General features: G+C 42.2%; 1 protein-coding gene across 1 annotated transcript in view; it reads right to left on the bottom strand.

The window, feature by feature from the left end:
* Nucleotides 1-1,724: 1,724 nt before the first annotated feature.
* CHRNB2 (cholinergic receptor nicotinic beta 2 subunit) overlaps nt 1,725-24,642 on the bottom strand; it is a 46,068-nt gene continuing 23,150 nt past the window's right edge. The window contains exons 3-6 of the mRNA XM_033925137.1: nt 22,430-22,474; nt 21,132-21,241; nt 16,059-17,034; nt 1,725-2,160 (exon numbers count right to left, since the gene is read on the bottom strand). Coding sequence (XP_033781028.1) covers nt 1,993-2,160; nt 16,059-17,034; nt 21,132-21,241; nt 22,430-22,474 — 1,299 coding nt within the window. The 3' untranslated portion in view covers nt 1,725-1,992. The remainder of the gene's footprint in view (nt 2,161-16,058; nt 17,035-21,131; nt 21,242-22,429; nt 22,475-24,642) is intronic.

Genomic DNA, 24,642 nt, shown 5'->3' with positions numbered 1-24,642 from the left:
TGTTCTCAGGTTAGACCTGGAATACAATATTAACCATAAAATATTAACTGCAATACTTCTATTCCTAAGAGGTCTCTCACTCTGAAGCCATCTTCTGTGAAAGGCTTGTGGATGCATGGAGAAGAAGCCTCCCAATGGAGGTGGTGGAGACAAAGACTGAATTCAAGAAAGCATGGAGCAAGCACATGGGATCTCTTAGGGACAGTAGGAGATAATGGATGGGCAGACTGGGTGGGACATTTGGCCTTTATCTGCTGACATGTTTCTGTGAGTAAATATGTCATGGCATGAGAGCTTCCAGCTTTAGGGGTTCTATAAGGATCTTTTCTGGTTTTCTTTATCTATGTAGAAAAGATTGAAATAGTCTTACACTTTAGGTCCAAAAGTGATTTTTATTACACAGTAGAATAAATACAATAGCACTTGAAATGGACCCTTTTCCCAAACCTCCACTTGGAATGTGAATAGCCACACATCCCATTCTAAATTCTTTGGAATTTGCAAATCATTGCACCTTTGATCAAGCTATGTCCAAACAGTACAGTTTAAAAATTAGAAGTATTTCTGGACATGCAAAACAAAATGCAAAAGTAATTCAGAGGTCTGTCTTCAAGTGTAAAATTAGAAGAAGGATGTGTGGAGAGCTTGTACATGGGCATTTTTTCAGTAAATATGCTTCCGTTAAAAAGTAAATCTTGTACTAGAGGTGTGCAAGGGATAAAACTTTTAAGTTCATTGGAATTTCTTCAGTTTTTTTATTAAGAGAAAAAAGAAAAACAAAGCTAAAACATATTAGTGTATTCTAAAACAAATTCAACATGCTAATCCTAATGTTTACTAGTTACCATTGCTAATACTTATGTATTTCAATTATAACTACAAGGTAACAACACATTTATTTAAAGCAATGTGGCTCTTTTTTGTAATGTGAATCAATGTGCCTGTTAGTAAAACAGAAGCTTGAAGACTCTAGCTCTTATATCTCTATAAGGCAGTGTGTCTCAAACTTTTTTAGCTCCAGCACACTAAACTGAGCAAATATTTTTCGTGGCACATTATAACTGAAATTATAAAATTGCAAAACCAACAAAAAATTAAAATTTGAGAGCTATTTATTTAAAGTTCTTTAAGCTATGTATGGGTAATTATAAAGTAGATAGAACAGAATTGCTCATCAATGCAATGGATGTGCTTGTTTTTGAGTGCAAATTAACTTAAAATGCAGCTCGACAGTGGACAAGCAAACATGCATTTCATCATCCACCCTCTGTAGTCATTGTCTTTTTTCGATTTAATTTCTGGATTGCTTTGTGGCTCAAGTTGGGATAACTACTACATATAAAACTAAAATTACTTGCCATTAGTTTTCAAAGACTAATCATGTCAAAGAATGATGCTTCTCTGGGTAGTTGTATCCTTATACACACAGACGCTCATAACAGTGACAGGCTCTTGCATACTTGATGTACACATGTATTCTAGTGTAGTAAAATTCTGGAATCTCTTGTGGCCCACACGGAAACTCTTTGAGGCATACCACTGTACCATGGCACACAGTTTGAGAGACACTGCTCTGAGGCATGAGCCCAAATCAGAACATAATGGTAAATTTTGTCCTATGTTCCAAACATGCAAGTGAGTCACTTGTTCCTCCACCCCCCTCCACTGCCCACCCTGTTGCTGTTGGGTTGCTTTGACTCTCAGAAACCCATCCACCTGTAGACCACTGTACGTATTATCGCTTTCATTTGCAGAAATAGAACCCAAAACCTCACTGATTAAAGCTTCTACCCCGGAAAGAAGAATGCGTCGCAGTGCATATTGCGGGAATTCCTCCCTTACAAACCGCTTGTCTAAAAATGAGCTTTTTGTACCAAAATTAAATTGATGATGTTAAAATCTGGCCTACTATATTTCTTTCTTTCTTTTTTTTTTTTAATATTTACTGAGTCTGTTTACGTTGAACTTGAAGTCTCTTGTAGTATTAAAAAGCTACTTGGTTGCTGCTGGGTTGCTGGGCTGCAGTAAGGTGTTGGTAGTATAATTTTGGAAGAGAGGTTGCAAGAACATTCCAATAGTGCCAAAGACACACACAAAGACAAAAATCCAGAGAAAGAGGCGGTCAATCACCATGGCAACATATTTCCAGTCCTCGCTTACCTAGGAAAAGGGGAGAGGAGGAAAATTTTTAATAGGTGAATGGAGTGGAAGGAAAGGGACAGGTGATTAGCTAGTGGGGCACCTAAAACTCATAGATAGATTTATCCTTTTTGTCCTGTGTGCCTGTCAGAATTAGATTGTAAGCTCAAGCAGGGACTCTCTTGCATGTTTAATGTACAGTGCTGCGTGCATGCGTCTGGTAGCGCTCTAGAAATGGTAAATAGCAGTTGTATCAGTATAATGATGCAGACACTACGTCTGATTTTAAGGCTGCAAATTAGATCAAAATCACTAGAACTTGCATAAATTGAAGAATGAGGATAATTTTCTTTGTGCAAGGTCATTATAGTGGGCAGAGCAGTGTTTTTATGGTAGTAAATTTCTACAAATGTTTTCCATGTGCAGAAATGGTTTTTCTAAAAGTGTGCAATTGCATTCATCCATGTGAGCATGTGCCTACTTTTACAGATATAGGTGTTCCTGGGGATGTAGTATGGGTGGGGAGGAGACAAGAGTTGTTTATTCTATAAAATACATACTTTCAAAACCAGACATTTGAGCATACTTTTGGAAAATTCACCGATATCCCCACAGGCGAATGCATGCATGTACTCTTCATGAATATGCTCAGTTATAAAATTATTTTCTCACTCTGCTCGCTCCCCCCCCCCACAACACCTTTTACGGTCCATGTTTGACATCCTTTTCAAAGTTTCAGTAAAAATAGTTAAATCGTCATAAATTGCCCAAGAAGTACATGTGCACTTGAGGCTGAATAGAAAAGGCATTACAAAGGAACATTTAGACATCTTCATTTTCAAAAATATGCACAAAGGAAGTGTACCACTAGGAGGAGGCAGCGAGTAGCTGCAGCAAATTGTAGTTCTGTATCGCTTGATAGATCAGTATAGTTCCTTTACGGGTGCCTAATATGCCTCACTGCTACCAGCAGGTGGAGTCTGAGATCAAACTTGTATATGTATAGCATGCCCCTCTTGCTACTCCAGTTTTCTTCAGTCTCCGGTAGCAGGTGGTAAGGCTTTTCAGCTCCCCTCTTAGCACTGTTGGAACTTTGTGGACTCCTGGTTCTTTGTGCAAGATAGAGCTTGGGCGGGTTCTGTTTGGGGATCCGTCCGACCTCGGAGGTATTAAACCCGACTCGTGCGGGGTCCCTTCCACCACCTCCCCATATTTTTGCAGAGGGCCTCAGCAGGCGGCCTGGCCCCCTGATTGGTCAGCCCTCCAGCTTTGAGAGCCGTGGAGTCTGTTCTGACTAAGTAAAAAGAAATAACAAAAAAATCCTGAGGTATGCCAGTCTAAAGGGCTCATTTCCCTTTAAAACTGCCTTTTTTCTGTTTTTCTCAACTAACCGGCACTTCCTTTACAGCTTAGGGCAGTTTTCAGCACAATGAGCTCTATTAAAGGGAAAAAGTGCTTCAGACGCGAGGTACTCGTGGCTGGCCTGTGCAAGCGTTGCGCAGGCTGGAGCGGTGGAGAAGCCGCGTCGGCAGCGGATGCCGGCAGCCAGGGCACCCCGCTGCATGTGCCTTGCGGTTCGACTTCAGATCATCAGGAAGCCCAGGCTTCCCCCGACGCCTAAGCGGGAGGTTCCCCAGCAGCCAACGTGTAGGGAGAACAAGATTCCCTTACTGCCGGTTCGGCTGGGGATTCTCTTTTCGCATCGGTTGGTTCCTTGGCCTCAGCATCAGGAAAGTGCCAGGCTTTTCAGACACAATTGGCTGCAGGAGCTCCAATTTTGGCAGTTTCAGGTCCAATTTTGGCGGGAACCTCCTCATTTCAGTTGCCTCGGGCAAGGTATGTCAGGGTTCCCTACTGGGGCAGGGAGTTCCTTGGGGCCGCTGGGTGTCTTTCCCCCTGAATTTATGTTAGCACTTTGTAAAGCTTATGTGCTGGCAGCAGGAGGTTCTGTGTCCACTTTGGGGGTCTCGGGGGGGGGGGGGGTTACCCTTGACATCTTTCCCGGTGTGGCCCCACACAGCAGCAGTTTTGCCCCCCTCTACTCCTCTCATCCAAACGTTCGAGGGTCTCTTGGGATGAGGATTTTTTCCCAGAAGAGCACAAGGTGATTGATGAGTACCTGGACCCTTGGGGAGAATCCTCTTGTGGGGTCGGATTCCGCCGGCATGAGGTTCGAGCACCCCCCAGCCGGCGAAGATGTCTGTGGTGCTCATTTTTCAGCAGGAAGAGCTCCATGAGTTAATCCTTCAGGTCTCCTCGGTTTTGCACTTTGAGGACCCTGTGTCAGAGCCCTCACATATGGTGGACCCCTTGCTTAAGGGATTCATTCTGTTCCCCGCTCTTTTCCTATGCATCAGGATATTCGGGACATCATGCTCGCACAGTGGCAGATGCCAGAAGCCCCTTTTCGCTTTGCGATCTCCATGGCCCGCCTGTATCCCATTCCAGAAGGGGATAGGGATACTCTGAAGTCGCCTCTAGTGGATGCGGTGGTCTTGGCCATCTCTAAGCAGCATACCGTGCCTGTTGATGGCGGTGCGGCCTTGAAGAACCCGTAGGAGCATAAGTTGGAATCCCTTAAACAGAGTTTTGATCTGACAGCTCTGTCAGTCCAGGCGGCTATGTGTGGCGGGCTGGTGGCTCGGGCATGTTTTCGTTGGGCCCAGCATGTACTTGATGATAAACCTGAGAATTGGGACTTGCTAAGGCAAGACAGTGCAAAAATTGAATTGGGTGTTTCTTATCTCTCAGATGACATGTATGACCTCTTGCGAGCTTCTGCCAAGTCTCTGGCCTTAGGAGTGGCAGCACACCGTACTTTGTGGCTTCGCACTTGATTGGCGGATTCGGTGTCCAAAACTAAGTTGACGAAGTTTCCTTTTAAAGGATCTTTCTTGTTTGGTGAGGACCTGGACAAGTTGGTTCAGCTTCTCACTGATTCTAAAGTGCTTCGTTTGCCTGAGGAAAGGTCTAGGCTGCTGGCTCGAGGCGGCGCTGCTTGTGTGGATGTGATTTCTGTCGTTTCCACTCCGGTCGAGGGGCTGCTTTTTTTCAGTCTCCTGAGCTCTCTAGAGGCAGGTTTTTCTAGCGCATGCAGTCCTTTCATGGAGCCCGCCGGGGTGCAGGTAGTGCCCCTGCCGGGTCCCCTGCCGCCCGTCTTGGTTCCGGTGGGCGCCCGGTTGAGAGACTTTTATCCATAATGGGCAGACATCACGTCCAATCAGTGGGTTCTGGAAGTGATCCGGGACGGCTATGCTCTGGAGTTCGCCCGGTCCTTACCAGACCATTTTCTCGCTTCTCCCTCGCAGGTGGCAGGGAACCAGCAGGCTTTTCGCCAGACCCTTCAACGATTGTTGGATCTTCATGCGGTAGTTCCAGTTACCCCGCTGGAGTGGGACACAGGTTGGTACTTGATTTACTTTGTAATGCCAAAGAAAGAAGATACCTTTCAACCCATCCTGGATTTGAAGGGGGTCAACAGGGCTCTTCGTGTGCCTTCCTTCCACATGAAAACTTTGCGGTCAGTGATTCTGGCGGTCCAGTCAGGGGAGTTTCTGACCTCTAGATTTGACCGAGGCCTACTTACACATTCCTATTCGGGCCTCCCATCATCGCTTCCTGTGCTTTGCGATCTTGGGGCAACATTATCAGTTCTGTGCACTTCCCTTTGGTCTGGCCACGGTTCCGCAGACTTTCACCAAGGTGATGGTGGTCGTTGCGGCGTTGTTGCGCAAAGAGGGCATTCTTGTTCATCCTTATCTGGGTGACTAGTTGATTCGAGCCAAGTCGTTCCAGAAGAGCACTCGGGTCATGGCTCGGGTGGTGGAGTCGCTAGGATGGGTACTACCGTCAACCTTGCCAAGAGCTGGTTGTCTCCATGTCAGCGCCTGGAATATCTTGGGGTCTTGTTCGACACCTCCTTAAGGAAGGTCTTCCTTCCGGAGGCCTGGCTAAGCAAATTTCAATCTCAAATTCGCCTGCTTATGGCGTCCTGGTGTCTTCGGGCACAGGATTTCCTCCAAGTCTTGGTGGCCTCCCTCGATGTAGTAAGGTGGTTGCAGGCCCACATGCGACCTCTTCAGTATGCTCTTCAGAGGTGGTCTCCTCAGAGGCACAGTCAGGATCACCCTGTTCTGCCTCCGGGTTTAGCTCGGGGCAGTCTTTGCTGGTGGCTTCAGACCCCCCCCCCCCCCCATCTTGTACAAGGGGTGAGTCTGGATCAGCCGCAATGGACGGTGCTGCTCATGGATGCCAGTCTTCTCGGTTGGGGGGCTCAGTGTCTAGGTCAATCAGCTTGGGGCACCTGGTCTACGGAGGAGGCTTCTTGGTCAATCAGTGTTTTGGAGACCAGAGCCATCCGTCTGGCGTTGCTAGTCTTCCAGTCCTTTCTGATGGGCAAGTCAGTCAGGGTTCTGTCAGAAAATGCCATGGTGGTGGCCTATGTCAGTCATCAGGGGGGCACCAGGAGCACTTTGGTGGCGCAGGAGGCAATTTTACTCATGGTCTGGGCAGAGTCGCACCTTCAAGAGATCTCAGCATCGGACATAGCTGGAGTGGAGAATGTTCAGGCAGATTTCCTAAGTCGTCACATGCTAGATCCCGGAGAGTGGTGTCTAAGCCCCGTGGCCTTTCAGTTGATAGTGCAGTCTTGGGGTCAGCCCCTCATGGGCCTGATGGCCACAAGTGTCAATGCCAAAATGCCCCGCTTCTTCAGTCATCACAGAGATGGTCAGGCAAGCAGTGTGTGGCACAGTGGTTAGAACTACAACCTCAGTACCCTGAGGTTGTGGGTTCAAATTTCATGTTGCTCCTTGTGACCCTGGGCAAGGCACTTAATCCAAAAAATACCTCTCATAGAAATATTTTTAACCTCAAGGGATGGGGCCTGAAGAGTTTGAGCAAATCAGGGCCTTCCAGATATCCACGTATATAAAGGGTTCCCATAATCATAATCTAAAGCTTACCCTAACACTAGATAGCAAGTGAATATTTTAAGTGGGCTCTCTTCAAAAAGACAAAATAGTATCCGCATCGGGGAACGCAATTGTTGGGGTGCATATGACGGGTCGCCTCGCGTTCAATGCTTGCAATTGTCAGGGTGCATTTGTCGAGGCACAATTGTCGTGCACGCATTTGATAGGTCCATACCAAGCAATTAATGTGGTGGCTCGGGAGTGCATACTGATTCTCACATGGGCTAATGGGGAGGGAATTTCTGCAATTTAAGGCCTTCTGCAGTACCTGCAATTTATTAACACATGGTAAGTGCATTCTTTCTGGGTTAACTCTTCAGGAAGATGCTAGGCATGCTCCCAACAGTAAACAGAGAGGCTTTGAGTTACTTCAGGACTCTTAAGTGTATGTTCATAAGCCACTATTCCAACACAGTAGATATCTGTAGTGTGTGTTTTGAAAGTTGTCTTGATCTGCGATACATATGTCCAGAAAAACAAACAAAGTAGGACCTGTGTGTGGTCAGAATTCTATGCCAGTGCTAGTGATCTAATACATATGATGGTAGCACTTGACATTGAGGCCTTTTATACAAATATACCACAGATGGAAGCACTCACTATCATAGAAAAAAACCACTGAGAGGACATATGGAAAGAAGAATACCCAATCATTTTATCATTGAGTTAGCCTCCATTGCCCTCACTAAAAAACTATTTTGTCTTCGATGGTAGGTTTTATTAACAGATCAGAGGACCCACTATGGAGGCAACCATGGCTCCTGACATAGCTAACCTCTATATAGCTAACTTTGAAGACATATTTCTGAAAGAACATCCATTCATGAGTAACATTAAGCTTTATTACATTACATTACATTAGGGATTTCTATTCCGCCATTACCTTGCGGTTCAAGGCGGCTTACAAAAGATTTATAAAAAGGGTTATAATGGGAGAACAATTGGTTTGCTAGATTGGTAAAGAGTAGATCTTTGGTGTTTCTTTGTTGGTTAAGAACAGGGAGGCTTAACAGAAGATTTGTAGACTGGGGTTTCAATCCTTTGACTATTTTAGTGATTTTGAGAGTAAGTGAGGTTAGGGCTGTTTCAGGAATTTCTTGAAAAGTATAGTTTTTAGTTCTTTTCTGAATGTATAAATGATATATTGACAACAATTTTTTTTTATTGTAGGAATGAACCATTTCAGAATTAAACTTTTTTTTTTTTTTTTGAATGGCTGAATTCTTGTGACAATCATTTAAAATGCTTAGACTGGTGGGTAGACTTTAAATTAAATTCCTCTAGTAATTTAAAGTTTTAAATTTCAACTGTGGAGTCAATTTTTCCCATTTTTTTGGGACTTCTTCAAAAAGAAGAAACCATCCTCTTTTACACTCTTTCTAACATCATAGGCTTGAGACCCACCTCCCTACCAGATAACTTACTTTAATTTAATTTAAATACTAGATTTAAATTACTATATTCCTTCTTTTATCTCCTTCAATTTTAAATTTATCTTGTTGACTATTTATTTCATCCAAAATTGTAAAAACATATTCTAAAATTTTTTTTAATTTAATGATATCTAATTCATATTTCCCTTATAAATAACCACCTACCAATCTAATATTCGGAACCATCAGAATACTCTACACTGCTAACCTATAAAGACTATAAAGTGTTTAATTGTAAAAGTGCATCAGTGCTTGAAAGTGCTTTTTTTGTACTTTAACATACTATTAAAAATATATTCAAAACTTCTATTCGTCTCAGCTCATTTGCTCACAATTTCTCTCAGTTCATTAATCACAGTTCATCTTTGTTCATTTCATAAAATGCTCACGATGCTTTAGTTCATTCTGATACGTAAAACCACTTACAATTTCAAAACTACTATTTTTTGTAAACCAACAGAAATGCTTACTTATAGAATACAAGTTTTCACCAAGCAGCACTCAAGTGGAATTTACCCTTTTCACAATTTTTACAACTCAAAAGGCTATGTATGGAGAGCGAAGAATTTCAAATACAGGCAGGACACATAGGAAAGCATTTTCAAGAAAAACTATACCCAAGAATGTTACAAGAGAGCAGTCTGAATGAATCGCCAGGTTCTTCTATTACAAAAAGATGCAAGAAATTCCCCAGATCTAGTCTGTACCTTAAGATTTTCCCATCTATCAGTTAACATCAGAAACATTTGTCGCTGTTATTACATTTTAGAAAGTCATCAATGTTTTGGGGGCTAAAGAATCACTGTAGCCTATTCCTGTAATAGAAATTTACAATAAATTTTGGCACCTAAACTTCCTACACTTCATTTGACCCAAAATAACCATGAAGACCAACACATCTACAGCCGTTGCTCTGTTTGCAAGCATGTTTTAACTATTAATGAATTTATTGATCCCAAATCAGGAAGGAGACTTGTTTTAAAACCTACAACTGATTGCAATTCATCTATCGTTATTTATATCATTATTTGTCCTTGCAAGAAATTATACATTGGCAAAATTGTACGAATGATCAAAACACGCATATAATCAAACATAGAAACTATATCAGCCACAAAGTGCTATATGTTCTATACCCCTTCGACAACATTGAGAAGAAATGAACCACACCATAGATGACCTGAAATTATTCACTTTCCAATAATTTTCCAATAGATCAAGAGTGCACAACTCTAGTCCTCGAGGCCTGAATCCAGTCAGGTTTTCAGGATTTCCCCAGTGAATTTGCATGAGATCTATTTTTCTGCACTGCTTCCATTATAGAAAACAACAAACAAACTACAGATAATATACAAGATGCAGGCGTTGTTTATTAATAGAAAAAATCCAGTAACATATACAACCTTATAGCTAACCAAGGGACCCGACACGGTCCGTGTTTCGGATAACAGGCCTTCCTCAGGGGTCCATGGTGGTTAAGATATAAGACAAACCGCATAAAAGATATCAAACAAACGCCAATATTGAACGAATATGGTCAAGCGAGTCCTGCGCAACAGCAGACCACATTGGATTTCTCCTTTTTTTGTGTGCTGCTTCCATTGTATGCATATTGATCTCATACATATTCATTGTGAAAAGCCTGAAAACCTGGCCTGGCAAGGGCCGAAGTTGTGCACCTCTGCAATAGATGGTGCCGTGGCAACATAGATAAAACTCTCACCTGGGCCAAACGCTGGATTTTTCAACTAAATACCGTACAACCAAAAGATTTGAACTCAGAAATTGATTATAGCATATTTTTATGGTCATTTTTACAACATAAAGATCCATTCCATATACAATTTCAGATCAGTATGTTTTCTAATAGTACACACCAAACTTAGCCATCATCACATGACCAATTATTATTATACTATTTATTTATTCATTATTTTTTTGACATCCTATGATTTTTAACAAAAATGCATTTTCTCTAACCTCTAGTAAAATGTTATTCCAAACACCTTTTCAGTTTAAAATCTAAATCCTGATATTCACATTCCATATCAGGCGGTTATCTTCATGAACACCCACTCCTTATGTTTTTTTTTATAATTTTTTTCACAAAATCATTCTTGATTTTTTAATTGTTCACATTGTGGTTCTGGTCATAATAGGGTTACCATATGGTTCCAGAAAAAGGAGGACGGATTGAGACATCCAGGCTTTTATTTCCATTGCTCCAAGAGAAAGATATCAATACCCCTCGAGACTCAGAAAGTACCAGATTGGTTTGCGTCCTTCCGTTTTCGGATGCAGCTAAAGGGGTGGTGGGCTCTATTAGACAACATTGGCCCATCCTGAGGACTTTGAGGGGTTTGCAGGAATTTCCTCTTATAGCTTACACCAGGGGCACCACGATCGGTCAGATGCTCACTCGCCAAGTTCGCCCTATGGACAACCAGGCAGCCCACACTAAATGCTCCCACTGCCAATGGTGTGACAAGACCGTCGAGGGTAGTATATGGCGGGACCCTCTCACGGGACGCACCATTCGGGCTAGAATCCACACCACTTGTAGGTCTACTTGGGTGGTATACATCATCATTTGCCCATGCCCCTTAGTTTATGTAGGACGCACTAAGCGGGCCATCCAAGTTAGACTTAACGAACACAAGTCTAGGATTTTCACTGAAACCCTGACAGCCCCCCTGGTGACCCATTGGCTGGCTAAAAATCATTCCATTGATCAGATTAGATGGCGTGTGATTGATGCCATTGATTTTCAGGGACAAGAAGGTAATTTGGAAGCAAAACTCAATTTCCTGGAACAGAAGTGGATATACCAACTTAACTCTGTTACCCCTTATGGGTTGAATGCAGAATTAGAATGGCAATCTCTCTGGTGAGGTTTTGTTTCAGTTCCCTGTCTATGGACAGTAAAGCAGGAGTGAGTTTAACTCTTTGAATTTCCTCCCGCGGGTTTCCCGGTTATTTCCGCGCTTCCGGGTTCACCCGATGACGTCGGTCTCAGCTGGGAGAGAGAATATTTAAGAAGCTACAGTACACGCCGTGGCCATCTTTGATCACAGTACGGGTGGCCGCGTTGTGTTGAGTGTATAGTTATGAGGTAAGAGAACGATATTAGTATAATCCACAGGCATGTTTTGTAGTTTTTGGATTATTAAAGTTGGTTTTTTATTGCAGGGATATTGCCCTGAGGAAGCCTTAACGGGGTGAAACATGTTGGCGACTCTGTCCCTCTAGGCTAACCACCCAAGCTAAGTGCATAGCATTTATCATAAAGCACTTCTACTATTTAAAGCATTTAAATTATTAAATTATTTAACTTATTGAAAAATTGAAAAATCACAAATATAGACAAAATATCAGACTTCTATAATACCAGGTACCCGATGACGATTAGGGGCATAAATCCATTGGTTATGATAGTTTATTGAACCTATGGTGGCACCGCTGAGGGCCTGGGAAACTTTCTGATAAAATCACATAGAAATAGGAGGAGTACAAGGGAGGTTTGAACTAATACTTCCTTTTGAAGTACTCTTAAGGAGATGTGCATCTAGTTTACCCTTAAATCCTAGAACTGTGGATTCTGCAATTACTTCCTCTGGGAGAGCATTCCAGGTGTCCACCACTCGCTGCGTGAAACAGAACTTCCTGATATTCGTCCTGGACCTGCCCCCCTCAGCTTCAATCTATGTCCTCTTGTCCGTATCACATTGGACATTGTAAATAACTGCTTTCCCTGCTCCATTTTGTCGAATCCTTTCAGTATTTTGAAAGTCTCAATCAGATCCCCTCGCAGTCTCCTCTTCTCAAGGGAGAACAACCCCAGTCTCCTAAGTCGTTCCTCGTAGTCCAGGTGCTCCATACCTTTCACTAGTTTGTTGCTTGTCTCTGCACCCTCTCTAGCAGTTTTATATCCTTCTTTAGGTATGGAGGCCAATGCTGGATGCAGTATTCCAGATGCAGTCTGACCATGGCTCTGTAAAGTGGTATTATAACTTTCTCTGATCTACTCGTAATTCCCTTCTTTATCATGCCTAGAATTCTATTTGCTTTCTTCGCCACCACCGCACATTGCGCTGACGGTTTCAGGGTCCTATCTATCGGTACACCCAGGTCCTTTTCCTGTTCGGTCTTTTCCAGAGTTACACCTGAAATACTATACTTGTGATCTTTATTTTTTCTGCCTAAATGCATCACTTTGCATTTTTCCACATTAAAATTCATCTGCCATTTATCTGCCCACTTCTCCAATTGATTCAAGTCGCTCTGGAGTTCCTCGATGTCCTTCTGCGATCTGATTGCCCGGCATAGCTCTGTGTCATCTGTAAACTTGATGATTTCACTGGATGTTCCTTCTTCCAGGTCATTTATGAAAATATTAAATAAGATGGGTCCAAGTACCAAGCCATAAAGTACACCGCTAGTCACTTTTTCCCATTCTGAGAACTTCCCATTTATGCCCACTCTCTGTTTTCTGTTCTCTAGCCGTTTGCCTATCCATCTTAGTATATCTACCTCTATTCCATGGCCTTGTAATTTCCTGAGAAGTCTTACATGTGGAACCTTGTCGAACGCTTTCTGAAAGTCCAAGTATACAATATCCACCAGTTCTCCACTATCAATTTGTCTGTTCACTGTCTCAAAAAATTGAAGTAGGTTCGTCAAACATGATTTCCCTTTCCTGAACCCATGTTGACTGGCTCTCATCAGGTCGTGTGTGTCTAGGTGCCGGACTATGCTATCTTTGAGCAGCGCCTCAACCATCTTTCCAGGGACAGACGTGAGACTCACAGGTCTGTAGTTGCCTGGCACTCCTCTCGATCCTTTTTTAAATATCAGCGTGACGTTCGCTATCTTCCAGTCGTCCGGTATCTGTCCTGTTTTAATTGACAGGTTGGCAAATTTTTGCAATAGTTCTCCGATTTCAAATTTCAGTTCTTTTAGGACTCTCAGATGAATTCCGTCCTTTCCAGGAGATTTATCATTTTTAAGTTTGTCGATCTGGTGGTAAATCTGGTCCAAGTCCACTTCTATTGTGGTGAGGCTGTCCTTTACGACTCCCTTGAACACTTTCACTGTGTCAGGTATTGTTGCGGTGTCTTTCTTTGTAAAGACAGACGCAAAGAAGGAATTCAGTCTGTCTGCAATTTGTTTGTCATCCTTGACGTCATCCATACGTTAAGCAAGAATTACCCAAAGTTCAGGCTAGTTTTAAAAAAGGTTGAGGAACAAGAGACATTATTGCCAATGTTAGATGAATATTGGAGAAGAGCAAAGAATACTAAAAGTCCCTATGCTTTTGCTTTATCAACTACAGCAAAGCTTTTGACTGTGTGGATCACGATAAACTATGGAGAAATCTAGTGCAAATGGGAATACCCAAATACATAACAACTGATAAAGAGCATCTACAAAAATCAAGACGCAGTGAGAACTGAATATGGCAACACTGATTGGTTTCTAATAAATCGTGGCGTCAGGCAAGGATGCATCTTGTCACCCTACCTGTTCAACCTTTATGGCGAAAGCCATCTTCAGAAAAGCAAATTTGTTAGAAGAGAGGGTTGGTTTCAAAGTTGGTGGCCGAAATATAAACAACCTGTGCTATGCAGATGATACAATGCTTATCGCCAGCAGCAAAGAAGACATGCTGTATCTACTGAAAGTCATAACATGGCTGCTCTTCTTTGAACCTTTTCTAGCTCCACTACATCTTTCTTGAGATAAATTAAACCAGAATTGAATGTAATACTCAAGGTGAGGTCACACCATGAAGTGATAGAGGCATTATAACATTATTAGTCTTGTTAACCATCCCTTTTTTAATAATTCCTAGCATCTTATTTGCTTTTTTGGCTACCTCCACACATTGAGCAGAAGGTTTCATTGTATTGTCTACAATGATATCCAGATCTTTTCTTGGGGGCTAACCCCCAAGGTGGACCCTAGCATCTGTTAACTATGATTTGGGTCATTCTTCCCCATATACATCACTTTGCGTTTGTCCACATTAAATTTAATCTGCTATTTGGATGCCCAGTCTTCCAATTTCCTATGGTCTGCCTGCAATTTTTCACAATTTGCATACGTTTTAACAACTTTGATCAGTTTAATGTCACCTGCAAATTTAATCATCTCACTCGATCTCTGCGGCACTCCACTATTTACCATCCTCCATTGAAAATATGGTCATTTAACCCTACCCTCTGTTTTCTATCTGATAACCAATTCCTAATCCACAATTCAACATTGCTGCCTATCCCATGACTCTTTAATTTTCGCAAAAGCCTCTCCAATCCAATCCTTGATCATATATACTGATTCTTCCCAATATCTAGAGGCACAACATCAACCGGCTCACCTTTATTCACATATTTATTCACACCTTCAAAGAAGTCAAGCAAATTGGTGAGGCAGGATCTCCGTTGGCTAAACCCATACTGACTTTGTCCCTTTATATCATGTTTGTCAAGTGCTCCATAATTTTATTTATTATAATGTTCACTATTTTGCCCAGCACTGTAATCTTCCTTGGAACCCTTTTTAAAAATCTGCGTAACATTGGCCACCCTCCAATATTCAGATACTACAAATGATTTTAGCGACAGGTTACAGATCACTAACAGATCAGCATTTCATATTTCAGTTCTTTTAGTACCCTTGGATGAATACCATCTGGTCCAGGTGATTTAATCATGAATGACTGAGGCCACACACAGTAATGGGTGCGGTTCTGGCCACCTTGTTAGGCAGATTGGATGGACTGTTCGGTAGAGAATGACATGGAGACAAATTTGTCTCCATCCCCGTCCCATCCCCAAATGTTCTGTCTTAGTTCCTGCGCCATCCCTGCAAGCTTGGTTTTCATTTGCACAAGCCTCGAACACTTAAGATTTTAAAGTGTTTGAGCCTTGAGCTGATGAGGACAGAACTCACAGAGATAGAGATAGGATGGGGACAAATTTGTCCCTGTGTCATTCTCTGTTGTGCAGGTCTTTATCTGCTGTGTTATTGTGTGTGTTACTATAAGTTGCTGGAGGTCCATGAGTTCAAAGCATTTGCTAGCCTGTAATTCCACCCAGAAGTTTCACTGTTGCTACATATATCAGAGATTTTAGTTGCAAATATTTTAGCTCCATGTTTATCAAAGCAAAATAGCTTGAAAAGGCTGAGCAAAGTTATAGAGCAGTGCAGCTGGAGCTACGTTTCCATGTTTGAATTTCATTACTCATCATCAGTTCTGTACTGCTACTTTACTCTTTTTGTTTATTCTAGAAGAGCTTTAAGAAAGGGACTGATTACTTTTCACCTGTCCAGGATTGTGCTAAAGTGAGCTATTTTTATGAGAATTCACTTCTGGAGTACTTATTACTAGAGGGATGAGAGAGGTTTTGTGTATAGGTCTTTTCTGTGTTTTAAAGCCTAGAATAGTGTGCAAGGAGTGTTGTGCTTTCATTAACCATTCTGTACAAAGCATAAAACATGTATTTGAACTCACGCTTTGGTCGTCATCTTCACTTTTCATATGATCGGCAATGAAGCGGACACCATCCACGGCCTCCTCCAGCCCGCAGTAGCACTGTTTGCCTTGTTTCACCTGCCTCTCCCGAGAGCTGTTCCTGATAGCAGATGGCTCTGAAATCTGCCCACCATACTTCTTCACTGTGGCTTGGTTCACAAAACAGGTGCAGGATTTGGCACTGTTTCTCAGATAAAAGCTCCCACTAATTCGTTCTTGAGCTTGCCGGCGTTGACGCAGTCGTTGACGTGCACAGTTTTGCCGTGGCTGCTTCATAAAGAGTAAAGTGGGAAGTTTGTCTAAAAACACCACCTTTACCCAGGGAGGCATGGTGTGGGTGGTTGGGGAGCGATGATGAACATTGAGTACACAAACACTGGTCACAATAGAGAAAGTCACCAATACCATCGTGAACATAAGATATTTGCCAACCAAAGGGACATCAAGGGAGGTGGGAGGTACTATCTTTGAAATAAGCAACAAGAAAACAGTGAGAGCCAGCAGAACTGAGATACAGAGTGTCATTTTCTCTCCACAGTCTGAAGGTAAATAGAAAACTAAGATAGCCAGTGATGTGATAAGGATGCAGGGAATGATAAGATTGATGGTGTAGAAAAGTGGCTTTCTTCGAATGATAAAATCATAAGTGATGTCAACATAGGTAGAATCGTCAGGATTTTCATTCCTCCTCCCTGGTAGGGCTATAATGTCCCACTCGCCACTTGGTGTAAAGTCATCCAAACTGGCTACCTCACTTTTCAGCACAAGATCAATTTCTGTACGATCGTAAGTCCAAGAACGAAACTTCATTGTACAGTTCTGTTGGTCAAAGGGGAAATGCTTGACTTCAATTTTGCAGGCACTCTTGTAAATAGCTGGAGGAAGCCAAAAAATACTTCCATCATATGATACTACAGCATTACAGTAGAAGGATACCTCATACATCCCATCGGCACTGAGCAGAGACATAAAACAGATCAGACAGTATAATGTCACATACCAAAAAAATGAAAAAGTGAATCAATTGACAAGTTTGAGAAAAAATGGTGACCTGATTGCAAGTTGGTTGAAAAGCAACATGCAAAAATTTATGCCAGATAATAGAAAAAGATGACGTTATGCATACTACTACTGATGTACGTACTTCAGAAGGGGTACTATGGAAACCCTTACATGCATAAAATGGAAGATTAGGTTTCTACCTAAGAAAATATTCTTTCTGTTAGTCCCTGGAGGATTCCATACACTAGGTGTTCAATCCCAACCCGCAGTCTGGGTGTTGCAGAATGCACATCTTTTTCAGAACACATGCTGTACTCCCCCTAGTAGTAAAATCAGTTCAGTCCCAAAGCCAAGCACATACCTATAAATCCAGGACAAAGGGGATTTGTGCAATCATAGAACTACGTAAACTCTGATTTTCTCAAAAGAATGTATCTCAAAATCCAGATTTATAGGATCCCGACTTGGGCCATGTTTCATTCTCTGTTTCAGGGAACTCAAACCACAGTTCAAATACAGGAGTGTTGGGTCCCTGTGTACTTTGATTAGCTCTTTCAGTCAAAAACAACGCTTCTTTAAAATCTTGACACACAGCCACTGAGGTGGAGTGTTCAGCGTTTGCTCCCTACCACTTTAGCTACTTACTACATGTTGGTAGCTTGCCTAAACGGGAGGTGACCTATGGGGACTTATTTTTATTCCCATTGAGAAAACTCTGGAGGTCTCTCTGCCGGCGACTGGCAATTAGACATGATGTGACCCCGTGCCTTCCGGTCGCCGGCAGTGGAGATTTTTCCCCAGGTATGCCATTGTCTGCTGGAAGTTGGTGGAATGGGAGGGGACTGTATTATTTGTGGAATGTGTTGCAATCTAATGGGTCTCTCCAATCTTTTCAATCATTATGTGATTCTTCTCTACTGGAGCCCGGTGATTGGTTCCCTTATAACCAACTACATCACTATGTCAGCACTTTGCCCAAATCGGACTTGAGAAAGGAAGTTCAAGAAAAACTGTCTGAAGCCCTTTGTTTGATGGCACAAGAACCTACACCGTTACGTTTTCATCACCACTTTTTACAAGACCTAGCCGGTGAATTGGATTATGCTTCCTTGGCTCATCAATGGACTTTGGATTTACACTTCACCGTCCCACATGAGGTGCTTAAGCGGAGTTTCTCCTTGGGCATGAGATTGTTGGTATCTCCGGCTGAAAAAGAACGCTATTACAAGTTTCTGGCCCGGGCATACTTTGCCCCAGTTCGGGCTTATCGGGTGCATGCGAGTGATACTGACTGCTGTCCGAAGTGCGCGGCCCCGAGGGCTTCTCTGGGTCACATGTTTTGGCTCTGTCCGGGAATTCAGGCATATTGGAAGAGAATTTGTCTGCATGTTCAATCCATTTGGAACTGTACTTGGTCGCCCACAAACACTTTTCTTTTCACGTTGAAACTTACTCTGGTGCCCAAACGTCAAGGAGCGGCAGCATTTGTTCATAAGACAATATTCATGGGCATTAAAACTATTCTTCAGTGCTGGCTGTCTGAGCATACCCCAACACTAGCACAATGGCGTGCTCAGATGATTCAACTGGCGGGTTATGAGCGTTTGGCCATTGCTGATATCAACTCTAAATTAGGATCTGCATACTTACGTTGTTGGCTACCTTTTTGTGACACTTTGACCCCGGTGGTGCGCAGTAGACTGCTAAATTGATGTGTAACAATGGCTGTTCCCATGGGCGGGAGTGGGTGGGTGGGTGGGTGGGTGGGAGGACGGATACTAGGGGGTTTATTACTGGTATGGGAATGCTGTATGGTTGTATTGCTGTATTGTTTGTTTTGACATTGTTTTTTCACAAAATAAAAAAAGATTGAACCATAAAATCTTGACACAGCTGGATGAAAAGCCAAGGTTTGCTGCTTGGTCTGCCTCTAAAGCTGGAAAGACCCGCTATCTGTACCTTGAGTGAATCCATTGCAAGGCCTTTATCAAGCCGCCCCACCCCCACTAAAGAAAGGCTAAGACCATGGCAATTGAAGCCTTAGTCGGAACTGTGTGTCTAAATATATCAGCTGTGGAAAGACTTCTAAGCCTTCATAGGCTGCCAAAGTGGACTGTTTCTTAGATCTTACTATCTTATCACTAAGGCTTGTGTTTATGCTCCGAATGCCTATGATAAAGATTTTTACAAAACTATATTGACTCACCTGCTTCAGTATAGTCCCACTCCACTCCAATAATTTTAAGGGGGTGGGGGACTTAATGCTGCAGGGATTATATCATGGGCCAAGTAGAGAGATGGGGGTGTGAGGGCTCTGCTGTCTTGGCATTTTAGTGGATGTATGGAGGGTACTGCACCCGGGGGACAGAGATTACACTCCTTTTTCCAGAGACCATTCCACGCAGTCTTGGATAAATTATATTTTGGTGTCCAGGCAGATATTCAATTTGATTGGACAGGCAGAGATAGGCTCTTACACGATCTCTGATCAAGCCTGGGTGTGAATGCAGTGAGATATGGGTGACCCAGGAAGGGGCACATAGCATTGGCTTTTTTCATTAGTGCTATATAGAGATCCTAAGCTCCAGGAAAGACTTTTGAAACATTGGAAGGATTACAAAATTCATAATGCTGAACACGTACACCACCCCATAACTCTATTGGGAAGCAGCAAAGGTGGTGTTAAGGGGAGAGATTATGAGCTACAGTAGTTAAGAAGGCTTGGGACAAAATAAATTTTGAGATTAGAACTTGCAGTGTGGAAAGAAGAGATATGGGAGGACCCACAGAGAGGACAATAAATCATAATTACTGGAACTGCAAGTGACCCTTAATGAGTTGTATCAGCAAGCATGTAAATCTAGCTCAGCTAGTGGATAACAGGGACGACTGGAAACAAATATGTTTATAGTCGGAGATGGGGGAGAGGGTTACTGCTGAAGTTAGCATCTCCTAACTGTTTTACAGATGTTATAGTCGCTTATATGATACTCCAGGTGAGGAGGGATTGCATGGGTAGACTTACTTAAATAGTCTTTGCTTGCCTCGCCTACCCTAGGGGGATAGTGCACAATTAAATGCTCCTAAAATGGCAGGAGAGGTCCTTTGAGCTATACAATAGAGCTCCTTACTGAAAGCCCCAGGTGCAGATGGGATTTCGGGCGGACTTTTATAAACTAATGGGGAAAGGAGGTAGTGGAACCTCTGGTCCAGATGTTTAATATAATGGTGAATGCTGAAGCAAAGCCGGATAATTTAAATGTAGCCCAAATGTTAGTGCTGCCAAAGCCCTCATCTGCCACGACGAAACATACAAAGTTCTTCCTCTCGCCATGACCCAACAATGAAGACTACGGCAGCCCATCTGCAGGTTCAGAAAGGTTGAGGTTTGAGCTTCACAAAAATCAATACAGCGTTGCCACGTCTACTTCTTGGAAAGAAAACCAGAGGCTATCATCACTTTTCAATCAGCTCTTGTACTTTGTTTTTCATTGCTGGTTTGTACCTATAACTTTTTCTAATAAAAGGTTATTTCATAAAAAGCAAGTCCTAGCATTGAAAAGTCTCCCAAGGAAATGAGGAAAAGGGAAATGTTAGTATCCAAAATGCTATAAAACAGGAAGAGAGGGTCATTAGCAATGGGGTAAAGTACTGTGTGTGACTGTGGTAGGTGGTGACAATGGCTAGACTAGGTGAGCTTGTTGAAATTCCCTTTTAAGAACATAAGAATTGCCCTACTTGGACAGACCAAAGGTCCATCAAGCCCAGTTATCCTGTTTCCAACAGTGGCCAACCCAGGGCCAAAGTACGTAGCTAGATCCCAAGTAGTAAAACAGATTTTATGCTGCTTATCCTAGAAATAAACAGTGGATTTCCTGAAGCCATCTCAATAATCCAAAACTTTTAAAAACCCTGCTAAGCTAACTGATTTCACCACATTCTCCGGCAATGAATTCCAGAGTTTAATTACATGTGTGAAGAAACATTTTCTCCAGTTTGTTTTAAATCTACTACTTAGTAACTTCTGTAAGTCTAGAACTGTGCACATACTTGTTGTACAGGACCACATCTGGTAACCAGATGTGTTTAGATGGCAGCCTCACTTTCTTCATGTTGTCAAAATCTTCAGGTTTCCAAGTAAGACGGTAATCTTGCCATTCCTGAGAGACAATGAGAGCCACTGTTTATCTGTACTGAGTCTGCTGAATTTAAAATAAATTTTACTCCAAGTAACAGATGTGAAGGTCCAGTTTAGATAAGTCATAGAATACCAAGATGGACATTGGCAAATACAAGGGGATTTGCTGACATCCAGAAGAAGTAATTTTACAAAGCCGTACATATGGGAAAAGAGCATCCAGTTCTCCCCCTATTGTATGAGGGAGCTGCTTTTTAAAATCACTGCTCTCAACATCCATATTCCTCCTTCACCTTCCCACGGCAGTCTGCCCCCTGCTTCCCCAAGCCATAAAGTATCTACACACCCTCACTCATTGCCTCTTCTTGGTATACTGGGGAGGGGGAAAGTAGGAGCAGTTCAAATGGCACCAGGTTCAACCAAGAAAAGCCGCACCCAATAGATGCCTGGGATCGGAGTGAGGGGTGGAAAGGTCCTTTTGGCTTTCAGGAAGGGGTGTTGGGAGTGGGTGATTTTGCCAGTGGTGGATGGTAGAAGTTCCACTGGTCTTTGTACCTGCCTGTTCAAGCTGTCTCAGGGCAGGTATAAATTCAATGTCTGAAAACATGGTATCCACATGCTATCCCTTTCTAAAATGGAAAATACATATGGATATTTTGGGACCATCCAAACCACTCCCCCTTGCATGTGGTGTGGATCTCTGTGTATTGCTGGTCTACTTGTCAAATATACTGCTTCAAGATCAATATTCTTGCATTATAAACATTTGGGAAATATAAAAATTACTACAGGAGCTATTTCACAAAAGAAACTTCTGATTTTGGTAAGAATTTCTATGTTTTGCAGCCGGGTATAAGTAATTCAGTCCCTGAACTTTAGCAATTATTGCCAACTTGTTTGTTACGAGCAGTGTATACACTGGACAGAACAGCAGTTCCATCCTTTTTGGGATTACAGCCAGACTAAAAGGGTGATGTGGGTCCCTTACATTCCACTTGGCCCCAGGACAGTGACCCCTTCTTGCCACGTTTCTAGGGGTTTCAAAAGATGCTAGAGCAGCAATGCAAAAGAGGGAATCCCAGTAACTGCAGGACAGCCACTCCTGTGTTGGGTTCCAGAGGGAACCGTGGTTCTTGTCCCTGAGTCAGAAACACCTAGACAGTAAGAGGTTATAAATTGAGGGAGATCAAGGAAACAGCAATGTCCTTACCTGAGTTAACCAGACATTGGTTGTCATAATCTGCTCTCTCTCATGCTACAAATAAAATAGGACAAATGTTAATTGGGTTTGTAGGTGGCATTTTAATAGGTTAATATGTAACATGCACATGATGGCAGATAAAGGCCAAACGGCCCATCCAGTCTGCCCATCTGCAGCATCCACTATGTCCTCTCCCTAAGAAATCCCACTTGCCTGTTCTACACTTTCTTGAATTCAAACACAGACTTCATCACCACCTTTACCAGGAGACTATTCAATGCATCTAGTACCCTTTCTGAAAAAAAGTATTTCCTTAGATCACTCCTGAGCCTACCACCTCTTAACTTCATCCTATACCCTCTCATTCAAATGAAAGAGACTCGTCTCATGCGCATTTATGCCATGTAGGTATCTAAACATCTCTATCATATCTCCCCTTTCCTACCTTTCCTCCAAAGTGTATATATTGAGGTATTTAAGTATGTCTACATACTTGTTTTGTCCATGATGTCTGAACACAGTACATGATTGTTTGTTTCTCACCCACCCTTATCCAGGGCGAGTTACATTGTGTCCTCTACATTCAGACTTATATTAACAAGTATTTACACTGGTGAAGTGGTGATAATGACCAACTTACTCATATCTCAAAAGTAAAAACTGAGCCGCTTATTCCAATTGTCATAAGAACATGTCTTACTAATGGTCAGACTAATGGTTCATGTAGCCCAGTATCCCGTCTTCACAAGTACCTGGCAAAAACCCAAATTGTAGCAACATTCCATGCTACCAATCCAGGGCAAGCCTCATGTCTGTCTCAATAGACAATGGACTTCTCCTCCAGAAACTTGTCCAAACCTTTTTTTAAAACCAGGTATGTTACTACTCTTACCACATCTCTGGCAACGCGTTCCAGAGCTCAACTATTCGCTAAGTGAAAAAATATTTTCTCCTATTGGTTTTAAAAGTATCTCTGTAACTTCATTGAGCGTTCCCTAGTCTTTGTAATTTTGATGAAGTGAAATATCCACTTGCACCCATTCTATACCACTCAGGATTTTGTAGACTTCAATCATCCATCTCTTTTCCAAGCTGAAGAGCCCTAACCTCTTTATCAGCTTGGTCGTTCTTCTTTGAACCTTTTCTAATTCTGCTATATCTTTTTTAAGGTAAATAGACCAGAAATAAATGCAGTACACAAGGTTCTTAGTCTTGTTTACCATCCCTTTTCTAATAATTCCTAGCATCTTGTTTGCTTTTTTGGCCATCGACGTACATTGGACGGATGTTTTCAGCATATTGTCTACAATGACACCCAGATCATTTTCTTGGGTGCTGACCTCCAAGGTGGATCCTAGCATCTGGTAACTATTAGTTGGGTTATTCTTCCCAATGTGCATCACTTTTCATTTGACCACATTAAATTTCATCTGCCATTTGGACACCCAGTCTTCCAATTTCCTAAGGTCTGTCTACAATTTTTCACAGTCCGCATGTGTTTTAACAACTTTGAACAGTTTAGTGTTGTCTGCAAATGTAATCACCTCACTCCTTGTTCCAATTTCCAGATCATTTATAAAAAAGTTAAATATGACCAATCCCAAAATAGATCCCACTCCACTATTTACCCTCCTCCATTGAGAAAAATAGCCATTTAACCCTACTTTGTTTTCTGTTCGACAACCAGTGTCCTAATCCACAACTGAACATTGCCTCCTATCCCATGACTCTTTAATTTTCTCATGAGGAACTTTGTCAAAAACTTTCTGAATATCTAGATACACTACATCAACTGGTTCACCTTTAGTCAAATGTTTATTTATACCTTCAAAGAAGTCAAGCAAATTGATGAGGCAAGATCTCCCTTGGCTGAACCCATGCTAACTCTGTTCCATTAAATCATAACAACATAAGAATTGCCATACTGGGACAAACCAAAGGTTCATCAAGCCCTGTATTCTGTTTTCAACAGTGGTTAACCTAGGTCCCAAGTACCTAGCTAGATCCCAAGTAGTAAACAGATTTTATGCTGCTTATCCTAGGAATAAGAATTGGATTTCTCCAAGCCATCTCAATAATGGCCTATGGACATCTCTTTTTAGGAAATTATCCAAACCTTTTTTAAACCCTGCTAAGCTAACTGATTTCACACTCAGACAACAAATTCTAGAGCAGGGGTGCCCACACTTTTTGGGCTTGCGAGCTACTTTTAAAATGACCAA

This window comes from Geotrypetes seraphini, chromosome 16 (assembly GCF_902459505.1).
Source record: "Geotrypetes seraphini chromosome 16, aGeoSer1.1, whole genome shotgun sequence".
In the NCBI taxonomy this organism is placed as follows: Eukaryota; Metazoa; Chordata; class Amphibia; order Gymnophiona; family Dermophiidae; genus Geotrypetes; species Geotrypetes seraphini.
Note: the sequence above shows the minus strand (reverse complement) of the source record. Positions and strands in the feature narration are given on the sequence as shown.